Source organism: Acartia tonsa, chromosome 11, assembly GCF_053477335.1.
Source record: "Acartia tonsa isolate MP-2025a chromosome 11, ASM5347733v1, whole genome shotgun sequence".
Classification (NCBI taxonomy): domain Eukaryota; kingdom Metazoa; phylum Arthropoda; class Copepoda; order Calanoida; family Acartiidae; genus Acartia; species Acartia tonsa.
The window spans coordinates 17281495-17303876 of NC_137270.1; the positions used below are offsets into that span (position 1 = coordinate 17281495).

A 22382-nucleotide genomic window follows, 5' to 3' on the forward strand; every position below is an offset into this window, starting at 1 on the left:
AAAGATCTAAATAAACAACCAGATTAATACAGTACAATCCACGTTATCAGAGATTCAAAAATAATATATTCATTTCATAAATAAATCAAAATTCATTGGGTAAAAAGTAGTAATCTAACCCCTTAGAAAATCTTTTAACCCTTACACCTTGTCGGTTGAGATTTATAAAATTTCAAAATTTACACATTTTTTATTTTAAAATTAAAAATGACCTAATAAATCTAACCTTTTTATTTTCTGACTTTTACCAGTTGTCCTAACTGTATGGTAATTATCTTTTGAGGATAAGTCATTTTCTTACTCTTAATATTTTTTGAGTTTAGTATGTTGTCTATGCTTTTATCAACTCTTGCAGATAACCAACCCTTTGATTGCACGACATTTATCTGGAAGTCCTAACTGTGCATGATAATTGGTTAACCCTATTTTTTGCCACTGCAATCCCCCTAATCTTTCTATTAAGAAGCGCATCTGACATAGCAGAAGTAGGTAGAGTCTTTAGCTATAATGTTGATTTGGCTGAGATTCGAACCCATCTTCATCAATGAAAGTTTATTTTATCCAGAGCATGCAAATTTTGAAATTGTGTTGCCTCTCACAATAATAAGAAGTACTTGGATAAATCTGAGATGCCTATCATTTGATAGATAATTAATTAAAACCCTTCATCTCTTTACACTCACCTACAAAGGATGTGTATTCATTTCAGCAAAATAAAATCATAGCAATCATATTAGATTTTTAATAAACAAATCAATATCAAGCCTTGCCCTTTCAAAATAAAAAATAGCATGTTGATATTATGTCAGTTTTGGCAACTTTAATAAAATTCTTTATTGTTGACTCAAACCATTAAAATTGCAAATCGACAATTTTTAACAACTTACAAAAATAGTTTTTTACAATGTACATAAACACCGTAACTCTTTTCTTGTATTAAAAAGGGCGGGTTGGGACTTTTGTAAACCTTTGTAAGTTAATTGGTTCATTTTTAACACAAATTTCAAAGATTTTTCTTTACAAAATTAGTTTGGCTAATAATTAATTTGTTGACTGGAAGAAATTTATCCATATTTCAGTATAGTTTCGAAATCAACTAATATCCACTGGATTAGAACTGGTTATCAGGCATACTGAAAAATCTTAAAATGCATCGTAATACAGACAATTTTAAACGAATATTAAAATCAAAATCATATTATTAACACCAGTTTTGTTAATCTTCTGTTCTTTTTGGCTAAAAAAACTAGTTTTAATCTTCCAATTTATTATTTTAATGTCAACGGAAAGCTGTCTATAATACGATGCCATAGATAGCTAAACTATCTCTAATTCTAGGTTGAACAACGGAGAATGGCACCATGTTTCTGTGAAATGGATGTTGGGAGAAATCTGGCTCAATGTGGACTATGGTCAACATGAACTAACCAAAAGAACTGATATTGGAATACAGGTATAGCAGTTTTTTATTTAAAGTTAATTTGAAGATTCTTTCATGCCTAATTTATTTTTATGACTGACTTGCAATAGGACACACATAAAAATTCATTATGATGAAAGGCTTCGCTTCATAAAGAACATATAGTCTAATAGTTTTAGTTAATAATTTTAAACACATAAATTTTTAAATAAGAAGGGATATACTGAAATGTTTAAGAGAATATGCCATCGGAAGGACATATGTTTTGCCTCTTATGTTTCGCTAGCAAATCTCTTACAATAATTATCTTCTTAAGATATGCAAAATTCACTTTGAAATCTCAGATTAGACTAACAGAAAAGGTTAAGGCTTTGGTTGCTGAATCCCTTCTATTTTATAAAACAAACCTTTTGCAAATATTTCCATAAGTTTAAAAGATTCAAAGATATTGAATCCATAAACTTTTGTTTTGTTCAAGGCTTTTAAAGCATTATACAATATGTTTGCCATTATTTTGAATGGATTATGGAATAGAAACTCCTTAATTCTTTTACTTTGGTATGTATGTCTTTTGAATAGTCAGTGGTCGGTCACCGCTATGGTCATATGACCAGCCAGTCTACATAAGATAAATACATTTTATTGATTTATTTATGACATAGCTATAGATTTATATTTCTTTTATAAATCTCTATACGGGGCTTTCACTCAATTTGCTAGTTTTGCACCAATAACTCCCTCCCGCCTTTTAAAAATAAATTAATCAAGGGGAAAGTTAGATTTTTTCTATGCCTAACCCTTGCGAGGTTTCTAACATTGTGGGACCTTAATCCTGCAGGGCTACACAGTAACCAATATAACCTATAACTTAACCTTACTTAAAGTAGTTAACAGAAAAACGAAATTTACCTCCTGCCTTATATTCAATTTATTTATGAACAAGGGGTTTAGCTTCGCCTGTTATATGAAAAGTCGTGCAATGAATCCTAAAACTATTTTGCTAATTTTAGGGAATGAACGTGGGTAAAATATTTGTTGGTGGCACAGAAAGAAATCTGGAAGGCGTAGACGCTACAATTCCATTCACTGGTTGTATACAGGTAAATATATTATTTTAATATCTTAGGTGATATTAAAGATAGGATCTGGAAAGTTTTAGGGACAGTGTTTATTTAACCAAATACCAAGAAGATATAGCTTTGGTAGCATAAGAGTAAAATGATTTTTTAGTCTAATAATCAATGAATAATTATTTTTAAGGGAAGCCTGACTTCTTAACGTTTTAATTTAGTTAATTCTATATTAAAGTAAATTTATAAAGATTCAAATGTATTTTAACAAGTAACGATAATTCTAAAAGAAGCTAAATTATTTTACTTGTAAACAAAAATATAATATGATGTAGCATATTAGATTTCTTCGTTCTAGTATATATAAAAAGTGACTTTTATTTATTTCTTACATAATCAGTATATTACAATATTACATAGGTATATAGGGCATTAATTATAAGTTAATGATAGAAAATAAGTTGGTTTTCCTCCCAGGGATGTTTAGGGATAAACAATGGACCATAAATTGATGCCCACTCTCCCAATGATGATAAATTAACTTACCCCTTCTGTAGATTACATCTATTGAATTAATGTACCCAAATGTTGTTCAACAAAAAAAGATGTACCAGTGTAATTTACAGTCCAATGTCCCTTACCTCTCTGATTTTTCCTTAATAACCTAAGCAGCGTTGTAAGATTAATGTTTTGACTTGTGCCTTATTCATTATTTTGATTATATGTATATATACCTAAATTAGTGTTAGTATATGAGGCTTAAATCAACACTTTCTGATACCTTTTAGTAGCAAAGCTACTCTATAACTAGACCGTAATGTCGTCCATCAGTCCAGCTAACCGTCCTTAGGTTGTTTGCTTTCTGTAGATAATTTAATTATGAACCTAAATGTTTTCTGTTAAAATATCAAAATATCCCAATCTAATTCTATCTATACTTATTTTAGACGATTTTTTTAAATTCCTTATTTTTGGGATAAAAAATGATACAATTAAATTTCGTATGCATTGAAAGTAATTTATCTTTCTGCCTATATGAACATTAGGTGTGCTATCAAATCCGATAAGTTCCTTAAATCTGCAAAAACTACATATTAAATGATGTAGAAATAGTGTTTCATAGAGAGTGGAGAATAGAGTAAAGATGAAGGGGCAATATGTGCATAACCCCTAGCGCATCAGCTCTTCGTTGAGGTGGTGATAGGTTCGAATCTCGGCCCGACACCGAGTCAAAAATAAAGACGTAAAACTGGGTCTGCTGCTAACACACCTGAGCTTTTAGACTATATATTAATCTTAATCTACCTCTTTTTTACCATCACCTTACAATATGTAACTTTGGTACCCCATGAAACTACAAAATATTTGGTTAGCAAAAAAGTTTCATTATTACAGGAATCTAAAGAACCAAGACAATGGTCGATAAATTGATGTACAAATTTACCCCTATTGTAGATTACAGTTATTGGTTAAAACGTTTAGACACTCAACCTAATAAACAATTCAATTTCCCCTCCCTCCCTGAATTAATACCTGTAGCATAAAGAGTAAATCATGAATTATGAGACAATGAATGTTAATTGGATCATAGAATATCAGCCAATAGCGTCAGAAATATAAACAATGCCAAGTCTCTGCAAAAGGGCAACAAGTAATTTACTAGCAGACGAAAAAGGTCCCCACCACTTGAGCCATATAGTTGTCTTGGTAATACTTTTATTTATAATTTTATGATAACAGCCTGGCTGTTTTTTGTATAGATTTTTAGCCTTATTGTATGGGCAGCCATTATGGTATGGAAATTGGTTTTGGATTTACGCCCTAGTGTATTACTCACATAAATCACCCAAACAAGACCTTAGAAAAATATTCGGGATAGAGGGATAGGAAACCCTTTTTTGTTGTTATTTTTTTAACAAATGAAGAAAGTATTATTGTCATCCTATGATATAAAGTAGTTTTTTGTCCGTTATAGGCTATTTTATTTTTATATTTTTGTAATGGTTTTGTGCTATATTTCTGACCCCTTCGCTAGCCTCAAACAGCACCCCCCCCCCCCCCCACCATGGAACAATAAAATTTTACTTATTTCGAAAAGAACCATAAAGTCGACATAAAAAAATTTGTTTGAAATTTTTATGTGTAAAGAAGGTGTATCAACTTTTTTTTTATAGCTAGCCGGTTCTTTTAGTAAGTAGTAGATGTAAAATTTTTCATAGAATTCAGATATGCAATTGGTTTTTTTGTAGACCTCTTATTTTTTAAGTAATTTAAGTTTATTAAAAAAATAATTAAGTCGGTTTTAAGGTACTAAAACGCAACAAAATAAAAGAAGAAAATGGCCAGTAAGAACAAAAATAGTAAGATCTTTAATTTGACACCTTACTTTTAAAATTCTGTTGAGTAATTATTGAAAAAATCTATTTTTTTAACCTCGGTTTAATAAAAACTTTAGACCTAAATATTTTCTCAAACAGACATAAAAAACATGGGTTCATATATACCTTTAGAATCAGAAAAATATTACGAATCCATTGTAAGCAAAATTGAAAAAAAGTAAAAAAATAAAAAAATATACAAATGGCCAATTGTATTTTTTGTTCTGGCAACACTATCGTCTTCCCTTTTTTACCCCCTCTTTACCCCCTCTATACCCCCTTCCCATTTTTATACTCAATTCAAAAGTTAAGACGTTGCCTGTACAATATAATATGATATTTTCATATAATTCCTTTTATTGTAGTTTATATACTATATTGTAAACTTTTTTTTCAATTTTGCTTACAATGGATTCGTAATATTTTTCTGATTCTAAAGGTATATATGAACCCATATTTTTTTACTTGTGAAATGATAAAATTGAGTTCAAAGTTTTTATTCTCGTGGGTTTAAAAAAATCGATTTTTTCAATAATTACCTGACAGAATTGAAAAAGTAAGGTGTCAAATTAAAGATCTTACTATTTTTGTTCATAATGGCCATTTTCTTTCTTTTTTTTGTTGCATTTTAGTACCTTAAAATCGACTTAATTTTTTTTTTTTTAAACTTAAATCACTTAAAAAATAAGAGGTCTACAAAAAAACCGATTGCATATCTGAATTCTATGAAAAATTTTACATCTACTACTTACTAAAAGGACCGGCTAGCTATAAAAAAAAAGTTGATACACCTTCTTTCTAAATTATTTTATTTTCAAAAATTGGAAGAATTAAGGGGTTGATATGAATATAATTCCAATTATCCTCTTCCTTCCTGAGAAATTCTCACTCTATAAATAACTTGTATAAGTAGATTTACAAAGAATTACAAAAAAATATAATAATATGAAAAGCCAAAGGTTTAAAAGACGTTTAAAATAATAGTAATTTATAAATTGCAATATATGATAGGTAATGTTTATAAATCATTGAATATGTATTTGTTGGTAGAAGATTTTGGCGGATTACTATATTATAGAATTTATTTTCTTATTTTAAAGTTCCTTTAAAATTTTATCAGCATTCTATGTGTATGATTTTTCTACTATTATTTCTTTTATTGTACATCTGGAAAGGGATTTATTTCTAACCTTACATTTTTATATTCTAGACATTTTCGATTATTATTTTATAGACTTTTAGCAGCAAAACTACTCTTTATATCTTTTGTATTGTTTGTTCTGTCGCTTTTTGGTGCATTTTTTAGGCTTTTAACAAAATTTTTGATTGAAAAGTTTAAACTCTGCTAGTTTGAACCAATCAATCAAAATTGAATTAAAGTACCTAAAATTGTTAAGCCAATGAATGAAAAATAAATAAAGCTTTGGGTACCGGTATAATTTGCTGTCCCATCTCTCTAACTGTATTATTTATATTTTCCTTAAAGCCTACCCTTTCTATTTTCATCCCTTTACTAAAATATTTCAAATGTTGTATAGTATTAAATGATTTTCTATATATCTCAAATTCTTAAAACGCCTATCAGATGTATATTTCATTTCTTACAAAAAAACAAGAGCATTCTTTTTCATAGAAGCTAGGCGATGAGTTTTGATGTTTTAAACGAGTTTTTAGAGCTATCCTCTAATAAAAATATTCGTATTATTAAAAATCTATTTTAATTATTTCATTATTTTATTCGTCAGTAAGAAAATAGAAAATATTTTTTTTTCTAAATAGATAACGTTAAATAGTTTCCCTAAAATAAAAAGACAAACATTCTTATAGAGTAGCTTCGCTACTAAAAAAAACACTTAATTTTATCGTGCTCAAGAAATTGATGGTTGATAAGAAAGTAGAAAAGAAATTTCAAATGTCATTTGATAGTATTTTTAAACTATTTTCTTGAACAAAATCAAAAGAAAATTGATTATTATTAGATAAAGCTCAGTGTTTTTTAGTTTTGGCATTTCTTAGCCTATACTTAAAAAGTTCAATAGTAGAATATACAACTCTTTCTTTCTCCAATAATTACTACTCTGTCATCAAATTAAATCTATATAAGTATGTCGAAAAATATGTCAATCATGACAACTTTTATTAAAAACTTGTAGCGGGCTAAATATTAATCCTCCCCCTTTACCTCATCTCTTCCCTTCCTACTGGATGAACGAACTGACCAATAACGGACAGGAGAAATAAGAACTTAAATTGACATGATTAAAACCTTTCTGTTGGATGTAGTAGTCCTTGATAATTGTTTCTCCGCTAAAATGAAATTAGAATTGATGAAAAGGATTTGGGTTTGATTTGATCATTTTCTCATTTCAATTTTCAAATTCATATGCAATTTAATTTAATTCTAACATTGAAAGTAATAGAATGTCTGTGTATTTCTCTTTTCGAATACCTCTGGTCCAATATAGTTTTTTCTTTACATCGCAGCTTCTTAAAGGTCCAGGGCAGGTTTATAGCTATTTTTGAAGAGACTATTTTTGCCCTCCAAAAAGAAATCATCGCTGGCAATAATAAACTGAAATGGAAAGTTGAGATTCGACTTTCTTTCCTTCCTTACCTCAACTGCTCCTAGAGGCTTAGTCGATAGTAAATTTTAAAAAGAATAATTATTGGACAGGTCCAGTCAATAAATGATAATGATTACATACATATCATTTTTAATTTCTCTAGCAAATAAAAAAGATAGCCTCTTTAATGATTTTTTAAAGTCGCTGAAATATTTATAAGTGATTTTTAAAAGCAATGCTTTTTTATTTCTTTTTCTTTTCTTTATTTTCCTTGTTTTTTTTATCAGATAACTAAAATTGTCGTTGAGCTTTTTTCTCCTTATCATTTAATTACTTTTCGATTACAACTGACATTTACAAATAGCAATGAGTTTAAATAGATTTATTGTAACTTGCAATTTTAATCAAAATGATTTAGTTTGGCTCCAAAATTTTCCCTTTCGTGGCAACGCTCCTTAAGGGGCTATTCTTAATTTTTTCACAGCAGCTTTTCTCCTATTTCTAGCCCCTGCGGGGCCAATTACCTAACCCTGTGGGGGCAAACACCTAACCCAATATAACCTTATATAACCTAAAATAACCTATCAGAAACCATTTTAAAAATACGACGATCGCCCCTTGATGGGCGTTGCCACGAAAGGGACAATTCCCAACATTTCTCAAAATATCTTCATGAAATCTTGATTGGATGGTTTAAACTATCATTATCAAACTTTCAAACAATAATTTTAAAACAGACAGACTGAACAAATTTTTAGAATTGAATCATTTTTATAAAAATGTACCAAAATTAGTGCTCGGCATAAATATGTACCAAAATTAGGGCTCGACAGCCATGCATCACCTATCCTCCCCCAAAATAAAATAAAAAGCCTAGGCTTATGTGGTATGCGGCAGCTCTGGACCATGCAGAAACCAAGACATTATAGTGATGCTACGCACCTAGTTAAACCCTGTTATTCTACAATTATGAAGCCACCTGGAAAGATGTCAGATAACGGTACTGATTTTATCCCTCAGTTGTCCTGCAAACGGAGGGAGGGGTGTTAACCCTCCCTCCCCCATCTTAAGCACCGGAACCTTCCCCTTCAACCACCAAGTTATCAGCACCACCTCAACCCTGAGGATAAAGGATCTAAACCTGCCCCCACACAGACTGTTGTTGTCACAAGTAATCATCAAACCTTCCCTCTTTAGTACCCAGACCTACCACTCAACCCCTCTATGCTTATCTACCTATTGTGTTGTTTCCTGGGCTATCCTGCCTGCCCCAGACAGGGATAGCCATCTACCTAACCATTGCAGTTATCCATGTTTTACTGTATGATTTATCTTCAACCATCTTTATTCCTAATCCATATGTATTTATATTATGGTTAACTGTATTCTTAATCCCCCCCACCCTTTCCAGGGATGGGGAATCATGATTGCCCAAACTGACCATTGTATATGTAATATTTATGCTTTGATGTTATGATTATTTATTCCTATCCATTGTAATTATTGTTTGTTGTGTATAGCTTCAGTATCTTACAACCCTTCAATAAAGTGACAACTAAAATCGATGTTGATCATTATCTAGTGAAAGCTAGAGAAGCGTAGCTTCTCTATAGTAAGGTGTCCACGTCTGTCACACTGCCGTAATCTAATTGAACTCCGGTGTCTGCCACCTATCCTCGGCGGATACCACAATTTTGGTGACAGCTGTGTGAGATTACGGCGAACCACAAGTGTAGAGCAGACGCGCACCTGAGGCGAAGGTACTCCCAGCAGTGAATCTGGCAAAACTGACACAAGCAACCTGAATTACCCACCCTGGATAGCAAAGTTTAACTCTGCATCTGGCAGTTGTGGAAGCAAGACAGCGAAATTTGATGAATAACCGCGAGCAGCGCTGATATCTAACGGAGAATTGAGCGCCAAAAGGGCTGAAACAGGCCTGCGGACCGGCTGAAACAAGCCAAAGAAGTGTAAACGGCTGAAAATAGGCCAATTTTACTGCAAGAAATAGCAGGATCCGAACCAGTGGCGCTAGCAGGACGGGAAATTCCCTGCCGCCATTAGCTGGATTTGGATAAGCGGCGCTAGCAGGACGGGAAATTCCCTGCCGCCGATAGGCTGAAACATGCCACATAGCTGCAAACTGCGAGCTAACATACGAGTGTAGTGCACCAGAACAGAGAAAAACTACGTCAATTATAAGTGTCCTGAGAGGCTACAACGCAGCCACCCATCTAGAAAAACAGATATTATATTACAGTGCAAGAATTACCACCTTGGTGTTATGGCCAAACAATAGATTTATGAGCGAAACTTGGCAAACAAAGTGTTGTGTTGTGATAAATCTAAGAATAGAACAGGCTTGGATTATTGAGTATTGTGATAACAACTAAAAATAGGCCAAAGTTGGTAAACAAATTTGTTATGCAGTTGTGATAAGGACAATAATAAAAGCTAGATGCAATATAAACAAGAACCCTGATATACAATCACAACATTTCAAACCCACAGCACAATAACAATACACCCCTTATTCTAAGGGAAGGGGAGGGGCCCCCCTCCACTGAAGGCAAATACAATCAGGATTATATAATAGATAAGCCTGAGATTAAGGAGAAAAGGCAATATTACACCAACACACAGTGATCCCCCTCCCTCACGAAGGAAACGGACGGAGTTACCCCCGTCCCCTCACGCGCTACCCCCTTTCTACCCACACTAGCCTAAGTCCGTCTGTAGTGCGGGGCTAGCGATCGGACACACAGAGCGCCATTCACGGGTAGCGCAACAGAGTGCGGAAAATATCATAATATCAACGGACGAAGCGGACCAATGAGGGAGCGAGTTGAGGGGTGAGAGCGCGTTTTCCCCGTGTGCGCGGATTTGAAGGTGCGGACGCGCGTTGCAAGGACAGGAGATTTCACGCACACACACACACACACACACACACACCCACACAGGAGAGGGGCCACTCTGTAGCATACATCAGAGATATTTTTTAGGAGAAAAAACTTGCAAGCTCCTCCCTCCCTGTCTACAGTGTGATAAGGAAAACTAAACCAGTTCCTTAAACCCGCTCAGACCCTCAACATCTTCCTAGCCTGCCAACCCTACTTCAAAGCTGAATGGTTAGTGAAACAAATATATGTATATATAAATACCCAAGTGATAAATGAGGTTGTTTTTTTTGTGTCTCATGGGTACAAGTAAGTGAATACTAACCTCACCAAACAACACTGGAAACTGATATGGTAACTGAACGAAAGTACGCCCACCCTGTGGACATAGCCTGACTTGCTGCCCCACACTGGGCAGTGGTGGTGTGTACCTGGACCATCGACCCCATATTTGTGAACTTTATACAGAGGAAGCGTCATTTTTTTTGGAGCAAGGAGGAAAGCTAGCTAGCTCTGGGGATATTCTTATACACGTATATATATATATGGGAGTGTAGCCATATATATATATATATAGTTAGCCTACCTATCCATATATCTACCAGCGGATACGCTCCTAGAGACATCTGTGGATCCCTAACATATTCCTTTTACCTTTAAGCTAAGATCCGCTGGTTACCACAGAAATCAAGAGCTATACTGGAAAGGAGAACAACTCAGGCTCAACAGTTAAACAAGACGCTGGCACCAACAAACCAACCCCCTACTACTTATCATGGGGGCGCGCCAGCCACAGAAACTCTTGAGCCAGGAGGACCGAGCCTACGGCTACGTGGACTACCACCCTAATTACACAGCTATAGTATTTATACTAGGGGTGAGCCGGCTCGAACCTCCCTGCGGTGCGGCTACTCTACCCTGCTCCTATATCTACAAGATACTGCTTCTGTTATTACTTTGGCCTACTGTGTTGAGTACAGTGAACATCAAACACATGCCAGATCACAGACCCCTGGTCCCTGAGATGCCCTTGTCTGGAAGGGTGACTGAATGTCCGCTGCACAGCTCCTGTTCAGTTGGTGCTCAACGTACGAGAAATAGCAATACTGGACTGGGGGTTGCTGAACCTGTAGGTGTCCTCCTGGGGGTGTTGAACGATGCAACTGAGCCTAATGAGAAGGTGACAAGCTTCAGAGACTTAGTGGCCAGCCCCAAGATGGACACTACTACCAGAACTGAGATTTCAAAGGGGCCCAGCCCTAGGGCCAGTACCACCTGTTTCTGGGGTGGAAAGGTCCTCCCTGGCACTGGCCTCACCAATCTGGAGGATGGGGAGCTGTCCCAGGGGAATAGGCTCTTCACCCAGATGCCCGACGCGTACCTGGGGGTGGGGGAGCCGCCACCCAAGCCTCCCTGGGAGCCCCCAGGCATGGAACGACTGGGGACCGGCCTAAGGATGGGGACTGGTGACCTGCTGCAGTGGAAGACTTTACCCAACACGGAGGGAGCAGGGTTGACCAGCAGCAGAGAGGCTGTTCCCCCACACTCCAAGACCAGATGCCACTACTCTGTTGAACCACTGCACATGTCCCAGCCAAGTTCCCCCATGCTGTTGAAGATGGAGGCCCACCAGGATGCGGAGCTCCAACTAGGAAAGTCAATAAGAAGGCCACCCCTTGCCAAAACCAGAACCACCGCAGGGGCTCCCCACCAGCAGCTGACGGAGCCTGGCAGGGACGCAATACTAGCTGGCAACTCTGGCCCAACTCAGGTGGCTACCAACAGTCTGCTGACAGTCCGGAATACAGTTCAGGCTACCATCAGTATGGCATCTTCTGGGCCTTGCTGGTCCACCTGTGGGTGCCTGCCCACACACTGGCCACAGGTACCCCCCAGAGATCATAGCCCCCTTTCCGACTGGCACCATCAACAGCCTTTGCTACCAACCACCTGGCATACCCAGAGGCAGGATCCCTCATGTGGAGAAGCACCTGCAGAAGCTAAGGCCGAGGCTGGCCTCGCCACCCAGGGGAGGAGAGCCGCTGTTGGATGGAAGGAACCTGTGTGTATGGGGAGGAGGCTGAATGTAACCAAGGAGCCACCACAAGCAGCCCAGCACCGCCTGACCCCTAGTAGGGGAAACCCTGTTTGTCAGCTGGTGCCCCAACTGGAGGAGGAGAGACCTGGCAGGTTGATACACCCTGGGGAAGCCGGCCTGATGGGACCCAGCTGGACGAAGGGGCGCTGCCGCTTCAACGGCCACCCAGCCGCCAAGTGTAGAACCGGTTGGGACCGGGCAATGAAGAAACACCAGGCCGCCCAACAACCTGCATGCAACCAGTCTGCCACCCAGGTCCACCTGGAGGGAGATGCCCGGCCGTCACCCCAACTAGCTGCCGCCGCTGGGGCCGCGGCTACCCAGGAGTCTGTGTCTCAGATTGGGACCATGGTGGCCAGGATCAACGTGCTGGGAGGAGCGGCTGAACCCAACCGGGTTGGCCTGGACCTCAGCCGCAACCACAGGGGACCGGTGTCCGTAACCCCTGTCACCCCCAGCAAGAGCCGAGGGGCGCTACCCAGCGCCACCGGGACGGTGTACGGGGAGGCCCTGGCGGCCGCCGAGTGGGAGAGGCAAGAGGCGCTAGCCAGCGAGTCTGAGTCGATGTATGGGACGCCAACCGGCGTCGCCACCTGGAAGGAACGAGAGGTGCTTCCCTGCACCACCAAGCTGATGTCTGGGGCGACAACCGTCGCCGCCACCTGTGAAGACTGGGGGGTGCTATCCAGCGCCCCACGCTGGTGCCTGGGGCGACAACCGTCGCCGCCACCGAGAGACCTGGACCCCTGTGAAGACTGGGGGGTGCTATCCAGCGCCCCCACACTGGTGCCTGGGGCGACAACCGTCGCCGCCACCGAGATACCTGGACCCCGGAATGAGCCCGCAGCCCCAGAGGAAGGGGTGACACCCGTCACCCCCAGCCAGCCAGAGCCCCAGCCAGCAGGGAGAGTCCAGCTGTCCCTCACCCTCAACTGCATCCAGCTGTCTACCTCCCTCAACCAAGCCAGAGTAATTGTATTGCACTGGTGTACCAGGAAGTTTGGGCTGGGCCAAACTTGCCTGCGCCCCCTGCATCTGCCCCAGGAGCCAGGGTATCAGCCATTTCCAGCCAAACTGAAGAAGCTTTGACCGCTGCCTGGGGAGTAACACAACTAGATGCGCCAAGTGCCGAGCCTAACCATAGAAGTAGAGGATCCCCAACAATTATGTCTACCCAAGATGGAGACAATGTGCCTGGACCCCTTCAGGCTAGGGGAGGAAATCCGGAGCCTTGTGCCTCCAGTCCACTAGCAGCAGTGTCCGTGGATGGGCCTGTCTCCCAGCCAACTAGAGCGGAGCCACCCTTGCAGATCCAAGACAGCCTCCGGCATCAAGGGTGGCCTGTCACCTTTCCCTACCCCGCAGGTCAGATTGCCATGTACCACCCTGCCAATGTCCAGAATGAGCCTGAAGGAGGCAACGCTCCTACAGTATGGCAACCACCACCTGCCCGCGTTGGCAGAGACCCTGGAAGCCGAATGAACCTGACCAGCCCCGAGGGCGAAGAAACTGCGCCTGCATCCAGTAGCCGGCCTGCCAGCAGCAAGGTGACCAACACGATGGAGACCACCAGCCCAGTGGAGAAACCTGCAGAGGTGTATACCAGGCGGCTGTTGGTCCAAGCCCCCTCATGTGCTGTGCCACCCCTGGAGGTTGCCAGGGTGGCCTCAGAGGTACACATCCAACGGCCAGAAGATCCAACAGGACCAGCTACTCCAGCAGATATAGCCGATTCCGTTAGACCTGGGGAGGGCTGGAGTCCACCACCGTCCAGCAACTGGTATCCTGGCGGACCCATTCCACAAGGACAACCAACTGAAGGCCGCAACCACTGTCGGAAGTCTGGCGGTGCAGACAACCCCTCCAGCCTTCCGAGGGGAGAGTTGTGGTATGCGGCAGCTCTGGACCATGCAGAAACCAAGACATTATAGTGATGCTACGCACCTAGTTAAACCCTGTTATTCTACAATTATGAAGCCACCTGGAAAGATGTCAGATAACGGTACTGATTTTATCCCTCAGTTGTCCTGCAAACGGAGGGAGGGGTGTTAACCCTCCCTCCCCCATCTTAAGCACCGGAACCTTCCCCTTCAACCACCAAGTTATCAGCACCACCTCAACCCTGAGGATAAAGGATCTAAACCTGCCCCCACACAGACTGTTGTTGTCACAAGTAATCATCAAACCTTCCCTCTTTAGTACCCAGACCTACCACTCAACCCCTCTATGCTTATCTACCTATTGTGTTGTTTCCTGGGCTATCCTGCCTGCCCCAGACAGGGATAGCCATCTACCTAACCATTGCAGTTATCCATGTTTTACTGTATGATTTATCTTCAACCATCTTTATTCCTAATCCATATGTATTTATATTATGGTTAACTGTATTCTTAATCCCCCCCACCCTTTCCAGGGATGGGGAATCATGATTGCCCAAACTGACCATTGTATATGTAATATTTATGCTTTGATGTTATGATTATTTATTCCTATCCATTGTAATTATTGTTTGTTGTGTATAGCTTCAGTATCTTACAACCCTTCAATAAAGTGACAACTAAAATCGATGTTGATCATTATCTAGTGAAAGCTAGAGAAGCGTAGCTTCTCTATAGTAAGGTGTCCACGTCTGTCACACTGCCGTAATCTAATTGAACTCCGGTGTCTGCCACCTATCCTCGGCGGATACCACACTTACTTGCAAACTGTTTAAATCGCTGAACCATGAATATTTGAATTCTTAAGTATGCTTTTGATTTTTGAAACACAAGTCAAGATTACAATACAATTCAATTTTCATATTTCTCAAGTTTCCAAGTTAAAATATTGTATATTGGATTTTAGCTTTGATAGGATAATGTACGATAAATGTACCACCCAATTTTATTAAGCAAAATTACCTATTAAGTAGACTAAAATCATTATTATATAGAAAATCTTGGCTTCGACAATCTAAAAATTAATTAACCTCAAAGATTTTAGGTCATTGAATTAAGCTGTTTATAAGAAGATTGTCAGAAGGCAAATAAGTTTTTTTTAAGTTTAAATTTGGGATATTAAGTTTTTAATTGCTAATTTTTATGATGCCAGTCCATTTTTTACACCGAACATGAAATGGTGTAAAATCAGGGGGCAAAAAACCTAACCCCTAAACACAAATATCTAACATTAAAAATAAAAATTTTTATAATACGGAGGAGTCCTAATAAACTCTTATTGAACTGTAATACTAAACACTTTGGGAATAAAAAACTTGACCATAAAATAATCGTACAACGTATTTTTTAATTTGTATTTTACTCATTGTCCATTTTATTTCATACTTTCTGTTGATTTCAATTGTTTTAATTAATTATGATTATCTATATATTTTGATATGAATTAACTTGATAAAGCGTAAAACTTCCTCTTATCTACAAACTAGGATGACACTTGCATAATTAGCAAAGCTCCAAACTACAAAATGAAAGGATAAAATGAAGTAGATGCCTGCCCATTGTACATCAAAATTTTCACAAGAAATTCCAAACATTATCTTAAATAACAACTGAGAACAAGAATATTTCCCCAACAGAAAATCCGTTTCAATTAGTATAGGAAATGTTCACAACCAAAAGCAGCCTAGATAACCAAAATGTCTCATGTGGACATATAGTCGGACATATTTTGAATAATAGAGTAGCTTTGCTATAAAAAATTTTTATAAAATACTTACCTCAAACCTTGTAAAAGATTATTTTGATTGCCAAAAAAACTCTTTTTTTTTCAATTGAAGAGAAAAAAGTTTAAATTTTAAGATTGTTATCATCTTACATTTGAACACCTCTACAAAACGTTAATATGCAGGGATATAGAGGAATAAGACATTGGACGATAAATAAATGTTCATCGCTAATATTATTAACAAAATTAACGCTTCTGTACATTAAAATTATTGCTTGATAGTTTGGCCACTTCTAGTTTAGACTTAACTAATGGTAGAAAATGACGTCATACAATATAAATTACCAATGATAGGCCAATACACAGACTAAATTACCAATGGCAGGTCAGCATACATTTTAATTAATCAATGGTAGGCCAGTATGACGTCATTTTTATAGAAACCATAAAAAAACTGCTTTTTAACATTTTACTTATCCCTTTAATAATATGAAACCTTTTACACTTAATCTGAGGGTTAAATCTTCAAATACATGCTACAAGCTGAAATTTTTCATTCGACAATTTTTATGAAAAAAAATCTCTAAATTGTAGTTTGTTTGGTCAAAATAATCAAAAAGAAATATGTTCATAATATTTATAATTTTATAATAAAAAAATAAGTTTTAATTTAATTTATTTTTAGATCAAGGCTTTCAAAATTTTAGTTTATTAAAGAAATTTTTATCTTTATGGATAACAGCATAATATAGAACTAAAGAATAAAAAATAGATTAGAATGACCACCACTTACTTCCTATTCCAATTTTTTGATAAATTCTTAGCTAAAACTTGTTTTATATCTGATTTGTATTAATTTTAGTTTACATATCCCTTCTTTCTTAAAGTTAATGGTTAGGACTATTAAGCACACCTCCCGAGGTCAAAATCAATTTTTTCCTCCAAATTTAGGGCTGTCAGGTTGTGTGTGTGTGTGTGTGTGTGTGTGTGTGTGTGTGTGTATGTGTGTGAGTGTGTGTGTGTGTCAGACTGTCACAATGGAATGTTGTACGACTCTTAGTTTTTACACCATCTAAACGGTCATTTGTTTCATTTTTTGACGGTAGAGGTGTCAAAAATAATTTGAAAATTATTTCGGTGAAATAAGACTTATTTGAGAAGGGTTAACAAAGAATTTGTCTAAAAATTAATTTATGGGTATTTGCAATAATGATAAAAGTAGCAATTCTCTATATTTAGTGAAAAAGTTTGGATACTAAATAAAGAACCCAAATGTTTAAGCTCAAAATTTCAAATCATATCAAGTTATTCCGAAATATTCATCTATTGAACATAGCCTTTAAAAGATGGAAGATTGAAATTTTTCTTTTATGAATACTATTTTTTTCGCGAATTAAATGATAGTTATTGAAATAACGCAAGCCGCAGTTTACCGTAGAAGTTATTCGACTAGCAGTTGTCGTGCCCTGACAAAAAGCTTTGACAATAAAAAAAAGTATTTTATCTGGTGTCAAAATCTACAAAACCCTTTCAATTGATTTCTAAAACTTCTGCATTTAAACTAGCCATTTTTAGGATAGCTTATAAAACAGCTAGATCAATATGAAAAAAGAACGAAAACGACCAAAGAAGCAGCAAGCTAAAAATAAGCTAGATATTCCGAAGGAGATTAAGGACATTGAACTGTAAATTGCACTGCTACCTATAGTTTTAGAACTCGTTATTTTATTCGTTGGCTTTAAAACCTCGGAGTTCTTAGTTAAATTGAATTTTGATAATTTAGTATTAAACTAATAATATCCAAACTTTTCAACAAACAATTTTAATTTACAGAAGTGGTAATTTTGTTCATCTTAAATTCTTAATAGGTATGTAAATCAATTTAAAGTCTATTTTCTTATCCCTTTAGATCCGTGGGTGTAATCTTATCCCCTTCATATCCTTACTTACTAAACCTAATATAAAAAAAACATTCTATAGAAAAGCTTTGTTTTAAAAAATAATTTGCTAATCCTAACACACTTTTTTGTCCTTTTTGAATGAAACAATCCATTTGTAAGCAAATTGATCTTGGATGTCTGTGCGTGCGAGATAATATGTATTGTTTAACAAGGATGACAACATACATAAGAATGGTTAAACTACGTGTTTATATTGTTAAAAAAAATATATCATCTGTTATAACATAATTTTTAATAGATAGCTGATTTTTTTGTAATAAGCATTCAGTAAATTGACATTTTTGTGGGGGAAATGGGATTTACTTGCAAGCAATTCAAGATAAATTGGCTAAAATCTTATTCCTATGGCGTCATTTTATTACCTTTTCTATAACTTACTATGTCAGTCTGTCCGTTAGTTATACTATTCCTTAGGGGAAAATTTAACTTTTTTAGCTTTTTAATTCGTTTTTTTTGTACTTTTAATTTTTTATCAAAGCATGAATGTATTAAAACATTTTAATGCAAAATTTGTGATGAATGAAAGCTTGGATATTGAAAATATTTATTCAGCCTTAGCCTTCAGGCGCTGATTAGGATATTATGCAAATTTAGGTTCCGATTTTGCACTGTGCAAATTCTGTACTTATGGTTTTTTCTTGATTTATGATGGGGTTATGTACTTAAATGTACAAAATCTAATACGTTTGAAATACTAATTGATCTTTTAAAGCAGTACTATAGTGGTTAATTGGTCTTATATACTTTTTGCTTTGATTTCATTTTTGGACTACTGGGTAATTGTCTTCGTTGATTAGAGGTGGGTTTTATAGACTTTTATTTGCTTTGTTATCACAGTATAATACTAATCCAATAATCAGAAGTTCCTTGTCTTGATTTTATTCTCAATTTTCAAATTATAACTTTTCAAAAAAATTTCAAAATTCTTTGATTAATCAATAGTTTGTATTTAAAGGGATGATGTGTTATATAAAAATAGCTGAAATTCAATATAAATTCAGTATATTTTAATAATCGCTTCTTAGTTTGAAGCTAATTTTAAAGCTTTATTTATTGAAAAGTCAATTTATCTAGTTTTAAATCTAAGATTTTATTTAAAGATGATTAAGTATAGCAGAAAAATTTGTATATTTCTTCATTGAAGCAAAAAATGTAACTTAATCTTGCAGTAAAATCTAAAAACAAATACACATTTGTGACAAAACAGTATAATCTTAAGACATTATGACTAAAAAATCATAACTTACTTTGACTGAAGACTTTGACAATGCAAAAATTAAATCATTTTCACTATATGTGATATTTGTATCTTAATAGTACTTATTAAAAAAATGACGCAATATAATACAAATGGCCAATGATAGGCCAATACACAGGTTAAATTACTAATAGCAGGCCAGTATACATTTTAAATTACCAATGGTAGGCCAGTATGGTGTCATTTTTATAGGCACTGTAAACAATTTTGTATCATTGTTGAAACATTCTTAAGAAAATTTGTAAAATTAGGGGATTAACGAATAGAGGATGGGGTAGGTTTGGGGAGCTATTATAAAATCATTTTTCATAAATTTCATGTTTAGTAATTAGTAGCTTCTAAATGAGTGTGCGTTCCTTTCCGCGCATTTATCACATTTGCAAATATTTATAACCGCAAATTAATACAACAGAATAATAGGAATTTAGGATTTTTAATTACCTTGATCATACACCAGATTATCAAATACTCTGATAAATGAAATATGTAGCTGGCTAAAATAACGATTTCCCTAGCCACCCCTCTTCTCCTACTGGATGGATGAACTGACCAATAAGTAATGTCCCTGTTATTTTTACCTAATTTAACAACAAATTTTCCCCTGCTATAATATATCTACGTATATACTAAATCCATTATAATAAGCCCTTTCTACTTTGTTTCACTCATATCGTTTAATTATCCCTGTATTTTTTGCTATTGTGTCTTTTTGCGATTTTTTTGTGCTGATAGGTTATGCGGAATTGAATTAATTCCACATTAGTTTAATTTACCTTCTGGGTATTTAGATCAATAGATGGACTATTAGGAACAATATAATGAGAAATATTAACTAATGGATATAGAACATAAGTGGATATTATGACATGTGGAAATTAGTCGTCAATATAGGTTGCAAACATGGGCATCAATTATTGGTCAATTCGTTCATCCAGTTGGAGGGGAGAAGGGGTTGGATTAGGGGGAGGGGGGATCATTATTTTATCTGGCTACAAATTTTATTAAAGTACTTGTTATTCTGATGTCAGATCCAAGTGATAATAAATCCATTTATCAACTACCTTTATGATAAATTATAAAATTTTGTTTCCATTAAATTTTTGTTATTTTTTAGTAGCAAAGGTATAATTTGCAAGAATCTAAAATTGATAAGACAATTAAAAATACATAGATCTACATTTTACAACCACCCTAATAATGACAAACAAAATTACTGTATATTAAAATTATTGGATGAATAATTGACCTGATAATTTGAATCAATTAAATTTCATAAGATTAGGAACTCAAAGTTTTGAAACCAATGAATTAGATAACATTTTTCTAAACCCTTAAAACCAGTATGATTTACAGTTCCCCCCTTTATATTGTACCAATGTCTACACAGTTTCTTTGCAGTCTACAGAAATTTGATAGTCAACGAAATATAAAATTAAACCTCTTTTACATTTAGAAACCTTGCATTACTTTTTGGCCCCGCCTTTCAAAAAAAGTTTGCTAAAAGTTTGTAATTTTATTGACAGGCTGCAAAGTGCACTTTTATCCAGGGAGGAAGGGAACTGTTAATTGCACTGGTACCCAAAGTTTTATCTTTGTCTTATTCAATTGCTATACACTTTAGGTACTTTTATCTAATAGTGATTGGTAAGTCCAAAATTCTACGTGTTTCAACAAAGGGGTAATCTTGATTAACCTCATTTGAGATGTATTTAAAACAATTTATGGTCCATTGTCTTATTCCTTAATATCCCTGCCTTTTTCTCTCTGACTTGTTTTGTATCAAACAAAGTTAAAAGTTGGAGATGCGATCCTCAATTTTCAAATTCTTTGAACGTACATATGAGACTTTTACAGAAATGCTTCGCATCCACAACTATCTATCTATGCTTGATATAAAATCAACACTTTATAGATCATATTATGAACCTTTGATTGACACGTGCCCTGCAATTAACTAGTAGCACTCAGGGGCAAGACACAATTACTTTAGCTAGGCCCAAGGCATTATTTGTATCAATTTATGCATTCATAGGCCTGTCTCTACCTATATGACACCATATACAGGTAACGACAGCCTATTCATGGTAATCTGTATGTGATTTGCTAATAGTATATGTTTATTAACGATATTATGTTTATAGTTAATGTAATCATATAAACAACCAGTACATATATGTATGCCTACAACCATGCCTGATTTACGTCACATATTAACACACAGATATTTAATTGCACAGACAAACACTAAAATCCTGGTCCAGAGCTAATGTTATAGCATGTACCTCTTGAATTTATTCAGTTATTTACTAACTCTCCTACCATCAACTTCTCTTTCTGGCTTTAAAAGGTAATGACTTAGTTGTTTGGCATGCATTGTAGTTTAAATTTAGGCCCCTTAGTACTTAGCATGAATTGAGCTCAGGCCTTATGTTAGAACTCTAACACTTAGCACAATTCACTGCTTGGGACTTAGGGCACATTTCTGTCCTACTCTACTTATAATTTTAACACTTATCCTGTAAATATTTCCATACTTAACTTATGCACTTGTGATATAAATACACTTTATAAAAACATTTTCCTTCCTTAATACTTAATATACTTATATGATTCTGATCGAATATCAAAACCAACCATTTATTCTTAGGTTAAAGCAACATAATACTTCGCGTGGGTCTTTTGTTGAGCTTCCACCAGCTCAACCAAATTCGTATTATACTTGTGGGAATAGAGGGTTAAGCATTCTAAACAAGCGAACCGACGATGAGAATGTCTATGTGTATTGCATTAAAATTAGGTTTTAGTAGTACTCATAGAAGAGCGGTCTCCATACCTAATTATGGACAAACGCCCCATTCGCACACACAATGGTGCAACTTACCGGTTGTATCTTGGAAAAATTTTACTTCATAAATTTTTTTTCTTTTTTTTCCTTAACGTACCCGAACCGCCTAAGGCAGGTATTTTTACCAAAATCGAATAATTGTAGCTATGGCAAAATCGGATTTACCAAAACCTGTGATACTATTTGAGAGCAAGGTTAGGACTATGAGGCGTTTGAAGAGATAGGGAC

General features: G+C 36.2%; 1 protein-coding gene across 1 annotated transcript in view; it reads left to right on the forward strand.

The window, feature by feature from the left end:
* The window catches only part of stan (Protocadherin-like wing polarity protein stan), a 239360-nt gene that overhangs the window by 194165 nt on the left and 22813 nt on the right, over positions 1–22382 (forward strand). Inside the window, exons 23-24 of the mRNA XM_080176342.1 lie at positions 1339–1453; positions 2431–2520. Of these exons, the coding sequence (XP_080032468.1) occupies positions 1339–1453; positions 2431–2520 (205 nt within the window). The remainder of the gene's footprint in view (positions 1–1338; positions 1454–2430; positions 2521–22382) is intronic.